General features: G+C 38.2%; 1 protein-coding gene across 1 annotated transcript in view; it reads left to right on the top strand.

Moving 5' to 3' along the window:
- Positions 1–18,735, top strand: part of LOC127644089 (probable E3 ubiquitin-protein ligase HERC3) — a 33,558-nt gene extending 14,823 nt beyond the window's left edge. The window contains exons 18-46 of the mRNA XM_052127106.1: positions 112–252; positions 341–519; positions 627–690; positions 767–825; positions 1,048–1,231; positions 1,312–1,411; positions 1,553–1,763; positions 5,068–5,144; positions 6,779–7,000; positions 7,177–7,268; positions 7,456–7,586; positions 7,768–7,895; positions 7,981–8,051; positions 8,145–8,269; positions 10,372–10,431; positions 10,522–10,627; positions 10,709–10,898; positions 10,980–11,137; positions 12,024–12,098; positions 12,194–12,289; positions 13,101–13,169; positions 13,374–13,520; positions 14,870–15,010; positions 15,147–15,325; positions 15,605–15,668; positions 15,762–15,820; positions 15,984–16,167; positions 16,267–16,366; positions 16,514–18,735. Coding sequence (XP_051983066.1) covers positions 112–252; positions 341–519; positions 627–690; positions 767–825; positions 1,048–1,231; positions 1,312–1,411; positions 1,553–1,763; positions 5,068–5,144; positions 6,779–7,000; positions 7,177–7,268; positions 7,456–7,586; positions 7,768–7,895; positions 7,981–8,051; positions 8,145–8,269; positions 10,372–10,431; positions 10,522–10,627; positions 10,709–10,898; positions 10,980–11,137; positions 12,024–12,098; positions 12,194–12,289; positions 13,101–13,169; positions 13,374–13,520; positions 14,870–15,010; positions 15,147–15,325; positions 15,605–15,668; positions 15,762–15,820; positions 15,984–16,167; positions 16,267–16,366; positions 16,514–16,728 — 3,627 coding nt within the window. The 3' untranslated portion in view covers positions 16,729–18,735. The remainder of the gene's footprint in view (positions 1–111; positions 253–340; positions 520–626; positions 691–766; positions 826–1,047; positions 1,232–1,311; positions 1,412–1,552; positions 1,764–5,067; positions 5,145–6,778; positions 7,001–7,176; positions 7,269–7,455; positions 7,587–7,767; positions 7,896–7,980; positions 8,052–8,144; positions 8,270–10,371; positions 10,432–10,521; positions 10,628–10,708; positions 10,899–10,979; positions 11,138–12,023; positions 12,099–12,193; positions 12,290–13,100; positions 13,170–13,373; positions 13,521–14,869; positions 15,011–15,146; positions 15,326–15,604; positions 15,669–15,761; positions 15,821–15,983; positions 16,168–16,266; positions 16,367–16,513) is intronic.
- Positions 18,736–20,036: the final 1,301 nt, after the last annotated feature.

The raw sequence follows: 20,036 nt of genomic DNA, 5'->3' as shown, positions 1-20,036 counted from the left end.
AGCACTAACACAGAATCGGTGATAATTTGAACCATATTTGAAATGCCATTTCACGAAAGGCATCTTGAAATATTTCTTCCAGCATTTTTAATGCAACTGTCTCCTGAACAGGTCCAGTTTGTTGGGGAGAATGGGGTCGATCAGAGGGGCTTATCTGCTGAGTTTTTCTCCCTACTTTCACGGTCGATTCTCACTTGGGACAAAAGGCTGCTGGAAGTCTGTGAGAATTTTCTGATTTGGTTTCGTTCTGATGTAAGTCGTGCTGTCGCACAAAACATGCCTCTTATCCCTTATGGACAGTATCGATACAGTACATGCTATGATTTTTGTGTCTTTTCAGTGCACACACGAAGAAGTTTGTGACGTCACAGATTTTTATTACATCGGCATTATGTGTGGAATGGCACTGCACAACCATCATTACATGAGCATTAACTTTCCATTGGCGTTGTTCAAGAAACTCCTCCAACTGAGTCCCACATTCAGTGATCTAGAGGAACTGTCCCCTGTGGAGGCCAGGTAAATGCTTAATGGCTGCACTGTAGGCTTCAAATGTTTTAAAGCAGGTTAAAGCAGGTTTATCTGTCAAGCCAAATCAACATCATTGTTTCTAAATCCCAAATTAGAAGTTTGAAAAATCTTCTCGAGGAGGATGAAGAAGTAGTGGATGAGCTCTTTTTGGATTTCACGGTAATACAGTTTTAACGATTCACTTTCATAGTTGTGTAAACGGCTGTTTGGACTCTTACATTGGTATCTCTTTCAGGTCAAAGGGCAAGAGCTCATTCCAAATGGAAGTCAGATTCCAGTGACCAAAATTAATAGGTGGGAATGGTATTTTAAAGCTTTGCATTGCTGGTGTAATTAGTGCTTGCATGGAGAGCATTGTAGTGAAATGTGTCATCATGGACTAAACTTTGTTCTTCTATTGAATCAACTTGAAATCAAGCCAGCAAAACAGGAATATTATCCAAAGATGTAATGTGCTCTTCCTTTTTTGCCATTGCAAAGTGAAAATACCAGGTTTTATTTTCAATTCATTTGCAGACAGAAGTATGTGGATATGTACGTCGACTTTGTTTTCAACAAGTCAGTGAAGAATCGGTTCGAGCAGTTCTCAAGAGGTTTTTCTGAGGGTTGTCCGGTCAATGCTTGGAAGATGTTCCACCCTGAAGAACTCCGGGAACTTTTCCATGGTTCGCGTGAATATGCGTGGAAAGACCTTCGCCAGGTAAAAGTTTGCAAGCTTGTAGAAAGCATTTCAAGTTTTAAGTATTTTCAGTGGACCTACCTTTCGATTACTTATTTTAGTGTGCTACCTACGAACGCTGTTCTCCCTCTGATGAGCTTATCATGAATTTCTGGACTGTTTTCTTCGAGTTGTCTGAAGAGAACAAGAAGAAATTTCTACGTAAGTTTTCTCTTGGTGGCTGAAGATATGTAACACAATTGAGCATGTAAACAAGAAATTATGCTTTATGATGCATCTATCTATCTATTGTGGAATTGTATATTGTTGCCATTTATCCTCACTCTATTCATTCTTGTTTAGTTTTCATGTATGGAACGGACTGTGTTCCTGTCGGAGGTCTCTCAAAGCTGTCACTGAAGATTGTGCAGTTGAACCTTCCTGAGCCAGATGACCGTTTCCCAGAAGCCCAGATCTGTTTTGGCATATTGCATCTCCCCAAATACAGCAATACTGACATACTTCGCAACAAGTTAATGCATGCTATCAACTTCTGTGAGGTTTTTGGACAGAGGTGAAATTTCCTTGAGGTATAAGCCGGCCCCAAAATATATGTTGCTGATTGCACTTAGAAACTCTTTATGAAATGTAGTTTTTAGACCTCTAGAGTATAGACCTCAAATGTTTATAATAAACATGCAATGTTAGTGTTAGATATTCTATTTTATTGAATTTTTTGTATTAAATAACCTTTTTAATGTTACTAAGAGCAGATAACAGTTATATGAGTAGATGTATGAATTAATGCACATCTTTGTTGTACTTTTAGTATCACACATAAGTACATAAGTTAAAATGAATGTGTGTGTAGCTTTATAACAACTGAAGCTATTATTTGACGTCTCTTTTAAGCATGTTTATTTCAAATAAAATACTTTTCCTTATGAATTCTTCTCATATTCTTTACCCTCTTTTTATTCTTGAACTACCTATCAGTCATGGTGTTGACATAATGAAGTTGCTAATCAAATATAAGAAATAGCGTTTGTTTTCTTGTAAAGTTTGAATTATGGTATCAATAAATTTTGTATGCAGTTTCAACATATGCTATTACATTGTCTAGGGATGCACAATATATTATAAGCCATATCGGCTGATAAATGTAGGCTACATGTTTAAAGTGACCCTAATAAGACTTTTTTAAAGGTTTTTGACTGGTGCTTTCCGCATGAGGAGACACATCACGCAGCAGAATTGCGTTTAGAAGAGCATTGTTTCATATTACTTGCTTCATTATTCATTTGGTATGTAAAGTCATGCGCATGTTTACATTGAGTGTGAGACTTCATTCCTTACTGTGGTCTTTTGACTGGTTTGAATTGAGTGTAATGCACCATATTTATTAAAACTAGCTCAATCACCAAATGTATAATTTGCATAATCAATATGAGGCCTGGGTAGCTCAGCAAGTAAAGACGATGACTACCACACCGGAAGTCACAAGACTCCTGTCAGGCTTCCTAAGCAACCAGTTGGCCCGGTTGCTAGGGTGGGTAGAGTCATGTTGGGTTAACCTCTTTGTGGTCGCTATAATGTGGTTTGCTCTTGTTGGGGCACATAGTGAGTTGTGCATGGATGCTGCAGAGAATAGTATGAAGTCTCCACACGCGCAACTTCTCTGGGGTAACGCCCTCAACAAGCCACCTGATAAGATGTACAGATTGACAGTCTCAGATACTGAGGCAAATGAGATTCGTCCTCCGCCACCCGGGAGAATAAATGTAAAAAAAAAATATATATATATATATATATATATATATATATATATATATATATATATATATATATATATATATATATACACAATTTTCACTACTTCTGTGTCTACTATTGTACAACTTACGCGAATGCGGAAGAATCAAAAACAAAACCTGTTTCAGGAGTTACTTTCGTTTTTTGGGAATTCATTTAAATAGCCTACGAGTATTGTGCTTGAGAGGTAGTGCAGTGAAACACTGCTGGCTTCCTTCATCTACGTGAGGATGTTGTGTTATTGGGGAGCGCAGGTCAGGGAGGGCTTCGGGTTGTTACAGCCTGATCATGTCAGACATGCGGATTTTGGTGGTATCCGCTTCATGTTTCCAAAATCAGAAATACAGGACCTGTCAGCGGGAAGAAGCTTTGTTGGATTCATCCGGGATGGGAAGGTCTCGGTCATGAGGTTGCGCCCTGAAGACAACCATCATGATGGCAGACTAAGTATGAGAAACGAAATGGAAGTTTAAAGTAAAGTTTGGCAATATTATATAAGTATTAAGATAATTCATGTTATGATTTGAATGTGAACGAATGTCATTATTGAAAACAACTCATCAAACCGAATTGTTTTAAAGAAAGATTGCACTAACATACTTTTAAAGCTTGTAAAAAATAGACATTAATGTTCAAAAACAAATGTTTCTGGTTATCAAACGTTACCCAGATAGCACATGTACATCTCTGAGATCAGAAACGTCTCAAAGACATCTGCTGAATGTCTTATTGACATCTGAGAGGAAACGTCTTTAGATGTATTGCAGATGAGCAAACAACCTAAACAAAATGCATCATCCAGATGTAAACACACATAAAATAGACGTCTGGGTGATGTGTGTGTCCATAAAAATGACCTTATTACCATCTGGATTGAAAACCTCACAAAACCTAAAGGAATATTCCGGGTTCAATACAAGTTAAGCTCAATCCACAGCATTTGTGGCATAATATTGAATACCACAAAAATGTATTTTGACTTGTTCCTCCTTTTCATAAAAAAAAAGAAAGCACTTACAATGGAAGTCAATGGTGCCAATCTGTAAACGTTAAATAATCAGTGTTTCAAAAGTATAGACACAAGACATAAACAATATGCATATTAACATTGCTTTAGTGTAATAAAATTGCTTACTAACCTTTTAGGTGTAAAATTATATCCAATTTTACAACTTCGTTGCCATGGTGATGTAACGGCAACAAACCCTTAAACCCTCAAATTACTGTAAACATTAGTATTCAAACAACTTTGATCAAAAGTTTTAACAGAAGAGTTAATGTTTGTGCTTTTATAAAATTATACGCTTCACATTTCTACCTTTAAACCCTCCAAAAATTGGCCCCATTCACTTCCATTGTAAGTGCCTCACTGTAACCCAGTTTTGCTTTTTTAAAAGAAAAGGTGGGACGAGTCTAAATCATTTTGTGTGGTAATCAACATTATGCCACAAATGCTGTCGATTAAGTTTAACATGTACTGAACCCGGGGTATTCCTTTAATTCAATTAAACATTTTATATGTGGCTTAACTGTCTAAATACCTTTAAAGGCAACTATATATTTTTATGTAGGTCTATTCATATGTGAAAGTACATGAACCACTAATCAGTTAGACATTATAAAATGAATGATAATGACTTGAGGAAAGTTAAAATAAAGTTACCCCGTGCAACAAAATAAGAAATTATAGCCTATTTGTCATCACTGTGTGTTTACAATCTCAACAGACTGAATTGATCAAACCATTTTATTTACTCCAGAACACCTACAGCTAAAGAAAAACAAAATCAGATCAATCGTCTGTGGGGGAGCTGGTGCGGTACTTCTTGCTTATGGTGGAAAAGTTCTCATTATGGGCAAATCTACTATGTGCAAGTATGTTTTTCAGGCAGTAGGCAGCAACACCAATACCATCATTATTACCATTATTGACAAAAACAAATATTGGGTGAATACAGGTAAAATGGGTCAACTAGATGTGTCAAGTTTAAACATCTATTATTATGTGTATACCATATCTGACAGTCTTTAACACCAGAGCTTTGATGTTTGTATTTTCTCTGCAGTCCTCTCAAAGGCCTGGACAACAGGAATGTGATTCAGATCACATGTGGAGACCAGCATTCAATGGCACTAACTCAAGGTATTCACATTCATTCCATCAACACATAAATAAATCTGCCATTTGGTTCTGCATTTGTATTGACTTCTTTGGATTGACACAAATGGATTCACTGAAAACTCTGATAAATTTACTTCTCAATTGATTGAGTTAATTTGCTCCCTTAATTGATTTGAGTAATGGTGTCTCCATGTAACGTTGCTGGCATGGACAATGATGAAGACGATGGAGTGACGAACCCAAGTGCAGTTTTATTTACAGACGTGAAAACCCCAACTACAAAAGTGAACAAACAATAAACTAAACTAGACTAGACTAAACTTGGCTAGAAGACTTGACTTGACTCAAAATAAAAGACATGGAATACATGAACCAACAAAATACACATGACATTCCAAAACTTTTGGTGTTCATATAGAGTGAACTTAACTATTAAGTTAAGGTAACTAGATATAAGTAGACTAAACTCAGGAGGCACAGACTAGGGCAGGACCGCCACCCTGCCTGACCCCTGCCCGGCAGTGTACCCCTCCATGGATGCTGTCAGCGGGCTCGCACACCTCCTGGGGGTCAGCCGCGGGTTCCTCTGCCTCCTGTTGATCAGCCGTAAGCTCGGCGTTCAGCTGGGAACTGGACAGGTTTGTCCGCAGGCTCTTCCGCCTCTGTGATTATCTTGGGGTGCTTCAGCAAGCCTGGAATCGGGCAGATTCATCTTTGTAAAGGATGCATGAATCAAGCCACGTACAAGGTTATCCTGGAAGAAAACTTGCTTTCTTCTGTTCTGACAATGTTCCCCAACTCTGAGGATTGATTTTTCCAGCATGGACAATGCTCCATGCCAGACAGCCAGGTCAATCAAGGTGTGGATGGAGGACCACCGGATCAAGACCCAGTCATGGCCAGCCCAATCTGCAGACTTGAATCCCATTGAAAACCTCTGGAATGTGATCACGAGGAAGATGGGTGGCCACAAGCCATCAAGCAAAGTAGAGCTGCTTGAATTTTTGCACATGTCATCCCAACAGCAATGTGAAAGACTGGTAGAGAGCATGCCAAGATTCATGAAAGCTGTGAGTTATTTTCTCCCCAAATTGGAATGCCCAATTCCCAATGCACTCTAAGTCCTCGTGGTAGCATAGTGAATCAATCCTGGTGGCGGAGGATGATTCTCAACTACCTCCGTCAATCTGCGCATCTTATTACGTGGCTTGTTGACCGCATTACCACAGAGATGTAGCGCGTGTGGAGGCTTCACTCTGTTTTCTGCAGCATCCACGCACAACTCACCATGTGTCCCACAGAGAGAAAGAACCACACATTATAGCAACCACGAGGAGGCTACCCCATGTGACTCTACCCTCCCTAGCAACCGGGCCAATTTGGTTGCTTAGGAGACCTGGCTGGAGTCACTCAGCACACCCTGGATTTGAACTCGTGACTCCAGGGGTGGTAGTCAGCGTCAATACTCGCTGAGCTACCCAGGCCCCAATGAAAGCTGTGATTGAAAATCAGGGTTATCCCACCAAATAATGATTTCTGAACTCTTGCTAAGTTAAAACATTAGTATTGTGTTGTTTAAAAATTAATATGAACTTGTTTTCTTTGCATTATTTGAATTACTTGCAAGTGCAGATGAGTTGTACTTCTCCTCTCAGATGGTCAGTTGTTTGTATGGGGTGAGAACTCTCATGGTCAGCTGGGTTTGAAGGAAGGACAATCTGGCACTCTGACTGCTCAACATGTTCAGAGTCTGTCTGGAATTCCTCTGGCTCAGATCAGCGCTGGAGGAGACCACAGCTTCGCCTTGTCTCTCTCTGGAGCTGTGTTTGGATGGGGGAAGAACAACTCTGGACAGCTGGGCCTAGGAGACACCAAAGGTCATTTTCTTTGATAATGCATTAAGATTATATGGAACGTTGAACATCTGGTATTGATACAACATTGTATACAGTAACCAATCTGTCACCACTCAATATGGCTCTTTTGAGATTAGTGCAGGGTCAAGCCCGTATCAAAGCATGAATGTGATCAATTTACTGTCCTGCTACCACAGACAGACATGTCCCAACAGTTGTAAACTGCCTAAATCAGAAGAAAACGGTCATGATCGCTTGTGGAGGGGAACACACTGCCTCTATATCAAAGGTATTCAATCATATTATATTTTATACCAATGATATTATACAGTAGTTTAGTTATATCATATTTACCATAAATGGATACAAGCTGAACAGAATGTGTAGTAAGATGTCACATTATTGCAGGCTTACCATTTTATAATGAATATTCACAACTGAACTTGATGAAGAAGTAAATATGTTTGTATTATCAGGGCGGCACTGTGTTCACATTTGGATCGGGACGTTTTGGGCAACTTGGACACAACTCATTTAGAGATGAACATCATCCGCGGGTGGTCGCTGAACTGTGGGGATCTGAAGTGTCCCAGGTCACATGTGGAAGGTAGACTAAACTGTTTACTTTCTGTATTGCAATCAATATGTCAGAAAAACAATACAGATCTCATATACAACCATTGTACATTCATATTCTGAACATGGCTAAAACAAATATGACTCTTTTTATGTATGTTTACCTGTTGTTTATCTTAGTAATTAGGTTTTTATTCTTTGTTGCATTCAAGAAATCACACTCTTGTATTAGTGGATTCGTCAAAGCTGATCTACTCATTTGGATGTGGGATGCAAGGGCAGTTGGGAAATGGACAAATGTGCAATCAGTCTGTGCCATTACCTGTGAAGCTACCAACTGGTAATTACAAATCAACTTTTAGGAATGGGTTGGTTTGTTATGAATAGTTTTGTTCATCGACTGAATAAATATTTGTGTTACACAGAATCTAATAATGCATATGCAATTAAAAAACTCACGACTGGGGAGAACCATTCCTTTGCCTTGTTTAACAAAGTAAGACAATCCTTTTTTTCACTCACAAATAGTTTAGCAACTAAATTATTGCTATATTGTGGTTACTTGTATTTCACTTTTTTTTTTTTTTAGGAAGTTGGGAATGCTTCAGCAAAGCATAAACCCAATCCAGGTAGATCGGTTTTGACATTAGACGAAATAATGATTGACAGATGGATGACTGAATGTGACTCAAAGGCATGGAAAACAAAAAAGAAGTAAGTGTTTGACTCAATTTTTCAGTGTTGCAGTAATGCTACTTATACTATTATTGTAAAAGCCCCTTATGTACAGTGTTGTGGAAAAGTATTTGCCCCCTCATGGTTTATTCTATTTTTATGTATTTTTCGTACAAAATTGTTTTAGATCTTCGAGATATAACATAAAACAAAGGCAAGCTGAGTAAACACAAAATACAGTTTTCAAATATATATTTTTTACTGAAGCAAAAAAGTTATCCAACACCTATATCACCATGTTAAAAATGAATTGCCCCCTTAAACTTAATAGGTGGTTGTGCCACCTTTAGCAGCAATGACTTCAAACCAAACGCTTCGATAACTGGAGATCAGTCTTTCGTAACGCTGTGGTGGAATTTTGGTTCATTCTTCTTTGCAGCACTGCTTTAGTTCAGCCACATTTGAGGGTTTTCGAGCATGAACTGCCTGGATGAGTTGTCGCTGTGCTCTTGGAGGAATTTTGTTTAATAATTTTTTTTTTAAATAATAATAAATAAATAATAAAAATGGGGGGGTACTTCCTGTAACAGTGTAGTACCCCCACAAAAAACAATGTAAAATTTAAATGAGAGAGAAAAGGCCAACAGCAGTGAGAGAGAGAGAGAGAGAGATGAAAAAAAAAAAAACACTAACTCGCCAGTTCTCCGATATGCCGTAGCTTGTTCCTCGGCCACTTCTCCACCCTCTAACGGACGACAGCCGTGCCTCTCCGGGTGGATCGGAGGCCAGCCCCTGGAGGCCAGCCCCATCCTCCGCAGTCTGCCTTTATCCCTCTCGGAGGCTTGATTAGCCTGATAAGGGACCGGGTGTGTAGAATCACGACCCGGCACCGCCCTCCGCCCTGCCACAACGGCCTTTGTAGCACCCCGGTTTTCACCTACAGTCACCAAAATTTGTACATATATAGTTCTCATCAAGCCGGACAACTTTCATAATTATAGTTATTAGCTCTGTCCAACAGGATGACAATTTTTTTAATATTGCAGTTGCTGAACTTTTAAATACTCCTCCTAGGGGATTCATGACACTGTCACCACATTTAAACAACATAATGCCAAGACATTGAAGATTCTAAATTGTGAAAAGATTTCTGATATATCGAACGGTGTTGCCATGGCAAGGCATTAAATTAATGGCGAAAATTAGGAAACAGGAAGTGTCTCATATCTTCTGTGTGCAATGTGTGATATAGTTAAAAATTTAGATATATGTTTAGTCTTGGGGGCTAATCAAATGGATTTGAATATTTTGGGTCACGGTCATAGCGCCACTTCCTGGCAGCAGGAAGTGTTATTTACCCACATTGCTTCAGTATTGTTTAGAATAATGTCAAATGCCAAATGCATGTGTCCACCTTGCATTGTTTTCCGAAAGAACCCGGGTGGAAATGGACCCATGGTGCTTGGGGCTATCATCGCTGCTTGCAGCTATATTTCTACTTGATTTGTCACAAAATGTTGAGGGAGGACCCAAAAGCAGGAGGCAAATAAAAAAGGGCTTTTATTAAAATAATCAAAAAACATAAACAAACACTCTAACAATGGAGAAAATAACACAAACAAGATAAATCATAATAAAGACAAAGACTGAAAGAGGAGTACAAGAACCGACTGGAAACACAGCCTGGCAAACTCACAAAACAATCTAGTAGAGACAATAGGGAAGAGGGCACAATATATAGGCAGGAAGGCACATGAGCAGCAGGCGAAACTGATTAACATAACAAGGACTCAGTGAGGGAGAGTGATGAGGGAACAAGGAGGCGGAGTCGGGGAAGCACATGGCAGAACAAACACAAAGCCATATGCTGATATACAAGACAAACCAGACATGATTGCACATGGCGATAAAGAACCAAACATAGCCATGTGCACTCACACAAGACACTAGATTGACAGAAGAGCGCATGACAATAGAATATGACTTTTAAAACAGTCATAATTTAGGTTATCTTACAGAAACATTTTTACTGTGTAATTACAAATGTTGTGACATACAAATGTAATAATACAGCTTTATTGTTAATGGATATAAATAAACTATATAAGCTTTTTTTAAGAGGAATACTTTATTATTTACAGTGAAATCAAGAAAGTGTTCTCTTCTGCTGCCTGTCTGAATGGAAGTTTTCTCAAAACTAGGTAATTAGTTAGACTTGTCTTGCATTTTCTCCTTATTTTTCTCTTTTATAAAATGCAGTCAACTTTTTTTTGCCAATTTAAATTTTTTAGTTGTGATAAACATTACCAGACATCTGTGGAGCTCTGTGGTTTGGATTTTGACCTGATCAAACAGTCTTTTGTAAAGTTATCAGAGAATGAAAGGGTAATATCAAAGGTACGTAACGTTTAATCTAAAATCTCTAGAAAATATTAAGATTGTCTACAAACAGATGTAGCTTACATTTTTGTGCCTCAGGTTGTGAACGTTGTTCAGCGTACACTGCTGCCTTCTCTGAACAAAAATCCAGCTGGTGTTGAAGCTTTGAGACTTTACCTTCTCCTCCCTGAACTCATCAGAGTTCTCCAGAAACCACAAAGAACTAAACTGACTGAAGATCTGGCCTCCAAAATCCTTCAACTCAGTCCTGCTGCTCTGAAGGTGTTAGGTAAAATTGGAATCCCTTTTCAACCTTTATGTATTTTTTTTATTTGTCTAGTAGTATTTTTATGTTTTGTTATATTTTCAGAGAATTACTGGTTCGCACTCCCTGATGACTATCTCAAAGGCTTGGTGAAGTTATTTCGCAAAGAATCTGCTGACTTGATTGGCAGCATTGCTGATGGTCAAAAGGTCATTCCAGGACACCTGCAGAATTTTTTGCAGGTCCTTCTGATGCTTTATAAGGTGCCTTCCTTACACATTACATCAAATGAAAAAATCATTGATGGCACTTTTAACTTCATAAATTTATCTTTGAAGTTTAATATACACAGATGAGCCAAAACATTATGACCACTCACAGGTGAAGCAAATAACGTTGATCATCTCCTAACAAGGCCACATATCAAGTTCTGGGTAGATTAGATGGTAACCGAACAATCAAAAGTTCCTATAATGGGCACGCGGGCGTCGGAACTAGACTTTGGAGCAGTGGAATGTGTCACGTTTTCTTTCACATCACTTGAACGGCCGTGTATGTGTGCGCCGTTTACCTGGGCAAGTGATGACTCAAGGATGCAATATGGGAAGATGACAAGCCAGTTGAAAAGGTGTGATGCTCTGGGCAATGTTCTGCTGGGAAACCCTGGGTCCGGCCATTCATGTCGACATATATTTGACACGTGCCACCTACCTAAACATAGTTGCAGACCAGGTACACCCCTTCATGGTGATAGCATTCCCTGATGTTTGTAGCCGCTTCAATATTTTTTTATATTGCGCCCTGTCACACACTGCACACATGTTTTGGGAATGGTTTGAGGAACATGATGAAGAGTTTCCCTGACCTCCAAATGCCCCAGATCTCAATCCGATTGAGCATCTGTGGGATGTGCTGGACCAACAAGTCCGATCCACAGCGAATCCACCTCGCAACTTGCAGGACTTGAAAGATCTGCTGCTAATATCTTGCAGGCCAGATACCACAGGACACCTTCAGGGGTCTTGTAAAGTCCATACCTCGATGGGTCAGTGCTCTTTTGGCAGCACGCAAAGGACCAACAGCATATTAGGCAGGTGGTCATAATTGTTTGGCTCATCGGTGTATACTTTTTGTATTTGTGCTGTTAAGGTCTTCTGCAGGACCCACAAAGACATCACAAACAGGGATTTCATCATACATGAGATCAATGATCTTCTTGACATGGTCAGAACCAAAATAATACTGAATTCTATCTCACAAAAATCATTTTTGATGAAAAAATTAAATATCACAGAATTATGTTTTTCTTACATCAATAGCTGCAGGTGACCAACGAAGACCTGACTGACATGAGTTGGTGGCTTGATCAGAGAGGAGAGATCAATGCGTTGCAGAAGTTGAGAGATTACTATGTTGTGGGTATCAAAGACTTTTTTGTTAACATCAAAATGAGAACATTCAAAACATTGCAAGAACTGTCACTTGCCCAATCGGGCCAGAGCTGCATTTATAACATTAGTGCAAGCAAACAACAAGCGAGAGAGCACAAAAATTACATGGAGCAAATTAAGTCTTCTAACCGAGGAGCGAGTGCAAGTATATTTATCTCGCAAAGATGCGCAAATGGACAAGATCGTGCAGACACCGAGAGCACTCTCCTAGCACTGTCCTCGCTCTTTTCCAAGTGTCTTAGCAGCAGCTATTACCAATGTGTAGAAAATAACAGGAAAAACCCCACTTAATGTATTTCCTACATTAGTACAGTGTATTAAAAACATAAGATATGTAAAAAAATATTTATCTTCGGATATATTTTTTAAAGCCATGATGGTAAAAACAACCAACCAACTGGGCCAGTAGAAAACATTGTTAGCGTTGAGCCCTGCAACTGAGATTCGTCCTCCGCCAACCGGATTGAGTCACTACGCCACCATGAGGACTTAGAGCACATTGGGAATTGGGCATTCCAAATTGGGGAGAAAAAGGGGAGAAAATAAATAAAATATATACTATCAATGAATCAACATAAATACATTAAACCAACAAAATCAATTTTAAGGGTCAGGTAGACATAGCTCAGTAACAGTTAACTATAACAATTGCAGCTTACCACTTTTTACAATGACAAATATGGATATTTAAAAGAGATTCATGTGAAAAAGTTTTAAGCTTTTTATTCAAGACATAAGCAATCTTATATCACTAGCATGCGTTTCTTTCTTTCAGGAAAATATGAAAATATTGGTTGATTTCCCTTTTGTGGCTGACACCGCATCTAAACAGAGAATATTCTTTGTAAGTCAGAGACATTTTTGAATTAACATATTGTACCAATTTTAATGTAATAATGTTATGCAAATACTAATTTTTCTGCAAACATACACAAAAACATATCATATGACTAAATCAATTTTAAGGGTTAGATCAATTCAAAATAGCACCTTAAGTTAACATTGGATGTAACCATTTTTTAAAGTGTTTTGCTCTTACTTTCTTTAGCACTTGCAGGATCTACACATTCAAAACATAGGCCGGATCATGTTCTCTGTCCATGGCAACATGTTGCACATAAACAGGCAATCACTGTTGGAGGACACACTTCAGTATCTAAGACAAGACATCCACTCTTTTTCCCATCTATTGAAGGTAGTATTTTACAGCAACAGCACTAAAAGTGCAAAGGGCAAATTCTCCAAACAGTTGCGCCACTGTATTTCTGCACAGAAATGTGTGTACGCTAACCACCCATAATCCATTTTACCCTAAATCTCTAAAAGTGTTGAAATAGCGCAGCACCATGCGTGCTGAAAATGTACATTAACTCTTTATATTGTGTTCCGGACAAAACTGACCGATTCACTTTGTTTCATCCAGTTGAATAATATTCTGTGTGACTTTGTTCACACATGACATCTGAACACACAATTGCACACGGCCGTCTCCCAATCGGGCTAATCAGCCGAGGAGAGGGACAGAGCCGAGCCGGATGCAGCAGTTCAAGAGAGAGAGAGCAACACATTTCATTTAACATTATTTTGATTGTTCAGCCAGTTCCCATTGCCCATTTTACCTCTGTTACATTATGCTTCAGGAAGAAATAAGGAAAAACGTGACAAAAAGACACTCCTGTTTATTATATATATGTGTATCAGTGGGACTTTCATACACATGCAATTTGGCATCTGAGTGAAACAAATGTTCTCATTGCATTTTACTAATCAAGACTAATTGGCGATTAAGAATTGGCTATCTAATTTGTTTTTAATTAACTCTGAATATAATTGTTGTGATAAAAATGTGAAAATGATGAGAACAGAATAGTTCTAATTTGTCAGCAAATTAAAAAGCATTATTTAAGAATTGGTAGGATCCGCTATATGCTTTTTAAAATCCAGATTCTAAGCTTTAAAAAGACACTGTAAAGGGATTAATGGGAAAGGAGGAGGCAAGAACCGGCTTGACAATATAAATTATATTGAATTAAGAACTTAAACCAAAAGACACAAACATATGTCGGACAGCTGCCCGTAAATGCTGTCTCTGTTGCACCACCATCCGCAGTCGGCCTTTATCCCTCTCAGAGGCTTGATTAGCCTGATAAGGGGCCAGTGTGTAGAATCACGATCTGGCTATGCCCTCCGCCCTGTAACAGACACCAATTTTGTTTACTTCAAACAAATTTGTATTTTTTGCATTATTATTATTATTATTATTATTCCAGGGAGTGGGAAAAGTCAGTGCTATTTGCCTGGTGCAATCAATATTAAAATTAAAGCGAGTTTTAGAAAACAACCTGATTTCTTGTGTGAACTGACCTTAACAACCTATAAAACAGCATGTGAAAAATAAATGGTGTAACAGTGGGCACAATTCATTCTTATTAGTTTGCTCCAGAATTGCCGACCTTTTTAAAAATATTTGATATTGGATTTTACCTACGTCATCTTGAACATATTTTTTTTCATGCTATTTTTATGAAATTGTCCCCCGTACAGGTGGAATTTGTTGGTGAGATTGGCGTCGATGAAAGGGGCTTATCTGCTGAGTTTTTCTCCATACTTTCACAGTCTATTCTTACATGGGAGAAACAGCTGCTGGAAGTCTGTGAGAATTCAGTGGTTTGGTTCAATCCTGATGTATGTACTGCTGCTACACCAAACATTCCTGATGCCTTGTTCACAGTTGTAGTGGCACTGCCCAATATGTCACACACATACAGAATGCTTCTCCTATATCGAAACATGCTAATGTATGATTCTTGTGTCTTTTCAGTGCATACACAAAGAAAATTGTGATGTCACAGATTTTTATTACATCGGCATTATGTGTGGAATGGCACTGTACAACCATCATTACATGAGCATTAACTTTCCATTGGCGTTGTTCAAGAAACTCCTCCAACAGAGTCCCACACTCAGTGATCTAGAGGAACTGTCCCCTGTGGAGGCCAGGTAAACATGTGACTCTTTATACATTAAAAAAAAATCTTAATTCTACTCAATTTTACACTATATAAGTGTAGACCATTTTATCATAGTACGCTTTTACCCAAGAACACCTCTTAACCGTGGTAAACACAGTTATGCAAAGCCTTTCTTGGCTTATTGCTGCACGAAATAGGCACTGACCATTTAAATGAACAATTTAAATACATTGTGGGTCTCAAAATGCATTTCAGAGCAGGTTCTCCATCAAGCCATTTTAATATAATTCTTTAAATCCCAAATTAGAAGTTTGAAAAATCTTCTGGAGGAGGATGAGGAAGTGGTGGATGAGCTCTTTTTGGACTTCACGGTAATATAGTTTTCACATTTCACTCCTTTTAGAGTCTAGACAGCTGTTGTTTGGATACTTACATTACATGTTAGCATTATGTATCTCTTTCAGGTCAAAGGTCAAGAACTCATTCCAAATGGATGTCAGATTCCAGTGACCATAATTAATAGGTAGTCACGGTTTGCACTGCCTGTGTTTATGTCCTATTGATTTGAGTATTTAATTCACAATTCATTTTACTTGGAAAAGATGCTAGAAAAAAAAGGAAAATAAAAAAGATGTTTTATTTTTATAATTGCAAAGTAAAGCCACTAGGTTTTTGTCCTTTTGCAGAGAGAAGTATGTGGATTTGTATGTTGACTTCGTTTTCAACAAGGCGGTGACGAATCAGTTCGAGCAGTTTTCAAGAGGTTTTTCAAAAGGTTTTCCTCTCAGTGCCTTGAGAATGTTCCACCCTGAAGAACTCAAGGAGCTTTTTCATGGTTCACCTGAATATAAGTGGAAAGACCTTCTCCAGGTAAAACAGTACAAAAATATGCAAGTTTGTAGCAAGCATGTTAAGTTTTATTTACTAGAAGCATTTTCAGTGGACCTAACTTTCTTTTACTAATTTTAGTGTGCTACCTACGAACGCTGTTCTCCCTCTGATGAGCTTATCATGAATTTCTGGACTGTTTTCTTCGAGTTGTCTGAAGAGAACAAGAAGAAATTTCTACGTAAGTTTTAATTTGGTGGCTGAAGATATTTAACAATAATGAACACTTAAACAGGAATTTATGTTTTCTAATGCATCAATCTAACCTGCACCTTTGTGGAATTTTACATTGTTGCCATTTATCCTCACTCTATTCATTCTTGTTTAGTTTTCATGTATGGAACGGACTGTGTTCCTGTCGGAGGTCTCTCAAAGCGGTCACTGAAGATTGTGAAGTTGAACCATCCTGACCCAGATGACCGTTTCCCAGAAGCCCAGATCTGTTTTGACATATTGCATCTCCCCAAATACAGCAATATTGACATACTTCGCAAAAAGCTAATACATGCTATCAACTACTGTGAGGTTTTTGGACGGGTGTGAAATTTCCTCAAGGAATAAGCCGGCCCCAAAATATATGTTGCTGATTGCACTTAGAGGCTCGTCCACACTGAAACGTCTGAAAACATTTAAATCTCCTTACTGCTCATTTGAAAAAAACGAAAGAATTATTAGCCTGCGTCATTTCTATGTACAGTCTGAAACGCCATTTTTCTCATGTTTCGTCACCACCGAACAGCAATTCTGAGTAACTTTCCGTTGCCTTTGAAGGAATGCATTGCAAAGGTTAAAGAAAGTAACATTTATCTTTAACAACGCTTTCAAAGTGTATAGCATGCACAACAACATAAGCCGCCATATTAATTGTTTTGGGTTGAATGGATCACATGACTGCGTCACATGACAAAAAAATACCTCATTGTTTTTTAATATCGTTTTTACTCTCCGAACTACAACGTGAAGAAGCCGTTTCCAAATGCATCCACTTGGGATAGTGTTTTCGAGAAGCTGTATTTTCGCTAGACAGAAACACTCTCTGTGTGGATAGAAGGTCAAAACATAGAGAAAAATATGCATTTACAAACGAAATCAAATGAGTGTGGACTTTGCCTGAATCTCTTTATGAAATGTTACATACATATTAACCGGAGCTCTTTCAGTTACAAATGTGCAAATATATGGTCAATATTGATTACTACATTATTGCCTTGGTAGGGGAAAATATTTTTCTAAAAGTTGTCAAAATGGAGTTTCATTTAACAAGGTTCAGGAGGAGCAAGTCATTTAATCCGACCAATCACAGAGCCAGAGTAAGAGTATATATACTTCTATCAGGAAGACTCGCAGACTTGAGTGACATTGAAGATTACATTTATTTGATGAATATAAAACAGAAAAGCAGTGTCTCTCTTTTAGCCCCATCTGGCAGTCCGAAGAAGTTGTACTCGAAACCATCATATCCTGCTGGAGATAGGAGGCAGGGGCGAGGAGCCTAACCCCATGTAGGATGGGACTCAACAGGTGGTGGTGGGGTGGTGGAGGTTGCCGTGTTAGGACACTGAAACAGCAATGTGATAGATTGCGAGCAGACTTATAAAGCAATGGCTTACATGTGATTGGCTGGGAATTACCCAGCTAATGGTGCGATGATGTACAGCTGCTAGTCTTCCCGCTAGAACTACGCTGCACTTACATTTCTGTTTACCTCAGTTTACATTATGTGGTATAGAGTCTTCTGGGATCCCTCCACCTCCCTTCCCTTACACTATGCTCAATACAGGATTACATTTACTTGCAAACTACTGAATTACTTTTGTAGGTTTATGTAGATATTACAGAATTAAAGAGAGTATAATTTTAATTGAAGTATATTTAAAGAAGCATAATTTTCTGTAAAGCTTCTTCAAAATAATGTGTGTTGTGTAAAGCGCTATACAAATACAAATGGCTTGACTTAAGAGTACAGACCTCAAATGTTAGTAAATGAGCATCCAATGTTAAAGCTATACTTATAAAATTGTATTTTATTTATTTATTTGTATTATTATTAAATGACCATTTCATTGTTCTTCAGAGCAATCTTCAGTTGGCACAGTACTAAGGTGACCATACGTCCTCTTTTTCCCGGACATGTCCTCTTTTTCTGACCTTAAAAAAAGCATCCGGCCGGAATTTCTACATTCGGCTTTAGTTGCATTATGATGTGCATCTGGTCTAATACTTTATTGTGTGGCATCAAACAGTTGCTTGACAGAAGCAGCAAATGACAGCTGAGTGTAAACAATGCCCAAATGAAAGTGCAAATTTACAGAAGATTTGCACAAAAAATTCCCATGCTTTCATCCAGGTCAAGATCCGTGGGAAGCAGAATGTATAGCATGTTAAGATGGCTCTTATGTGTCAGTTGCTAATAAAGGTGCATGTGATGTAGAAGCACACATTAGCTCTGCGATGCATAAAGGGTCAGAAAAAGGTGAAAGTTCATCAGGTAAATTTTTTGCGACCAGGTAAAATTGTTATTACATTGCTTCCTTTTCCATGGCCATTCAAAATAATAGAAATAGTAAATTAAGATACACTTATCACATATTTTATTTTAGTACATGGACATTCAAAAGAATGTTGGACATTTTTATTTATATATATATACTGTATGTTATGCTAATAAGATATTTTTTGATCTGAAAAGAGCATTCGACACGGTAAACCATAACATCCTGTTATCTAAATTGTCCGCTCACAATATTTCTGACGAGACATTACGATGGTTTAAATCTTATTTAGAGAATAGGATGCACTGCACTAGAATTAAGAGCACTATGTCTTTGTTTTTAGACTGCTCAGTTGGGGTGCCACAAGGCTCCATTTTGGGCCCTCTCTTATTCAGTGTTTATATAAATGATCTTCCAGCTATTTGTCCTGAAGTTCACGTACAAATGTACGCCGATGACGCCGTGATATATGTCCATGCAAAACTAAGACAGAAAGCAGCAGCCGTGCTCCAGGGAGCGATGGAAAAAATTTCAGATTGGATGGTACAATCATGCTTGACACTAAATTTTAGCAAAACTGTCAGCACGTTTTTTACAATAAGGAATACTTCTCACTCTGCGCCGGAAATTATTGTAAAAGGAACAAGAATTCACGAAGCAGAGTCTGTCAAGTATATAGGCGTATTGTTCGACAGGACACTGTCATTTAATAAGCATGTTTCAAAACTGATAAAAACTGTAAAATTTAATTTATCGCAGTTCAGATATATTCGCCCGCAAATGAGCACAGACGCAGCCAAGCTTTATTTGCATGCAATGATATTATCACATTTTACATATTGCATCACTAATTGGTCTTTATCAACAAACTCTGCGTTACAGCCGCTTCAAAGCTTGTACAAACAGGCACTCAAAATTTTAGATAAAAAAACGGTTTCATACTATTACTGTAACATTGTGAAGAAATACAGATTATTAACGTTTGAAAATTTTGTTTTGTTTTCAAATGTTAATTTAGTATATAAAATTTTTCATGATTTGGCACCACAGCCCCTGAGTATGTTTGTGAAATCGTGTGAAGAGGTAGGACTTAGAACAATGCGAGCCTCCCACAGAGGAGACTGTTATGTCAACTTTAGGTCCTCTGCTTTTGGACAGAATTGCTTTTCTGTGAAAGCTGCAGGGATGTGGAACTCGTTGCCTTTAACTATGCGAGAGAGTAGCACCTTGCAACAGTTTAAACTTAACCTGAAGAAATGGTTGAAAGACGGTCAGATTTGTGATCATTAGCACAAAACTGGTTAATTGGGGTTTGGCTAAAAATATAAGAAGGTAAATTCAAAAGGGAACTGTAAATAG

Source organism: Xyrauchen texanus, chromosome 5, assembly GCF_025860055.1.
Source record: "Xyrauchen texanus isolate HMW12.3.18 chromosome 5, RBS_HiC_50CHRs, whole genome shotgun sequence".
Lineage (NCBI taxonomy): Eukaryota > Metazoa > Chordata > Actinopteri > Cypriniformes > Catostomidae > Xyrauchen > Xyrauchen texanus.
Note: the sequence above shows the minus strand (reverse complement) of the source record. Positions and strands in the feature narration are given on the sequence as shown.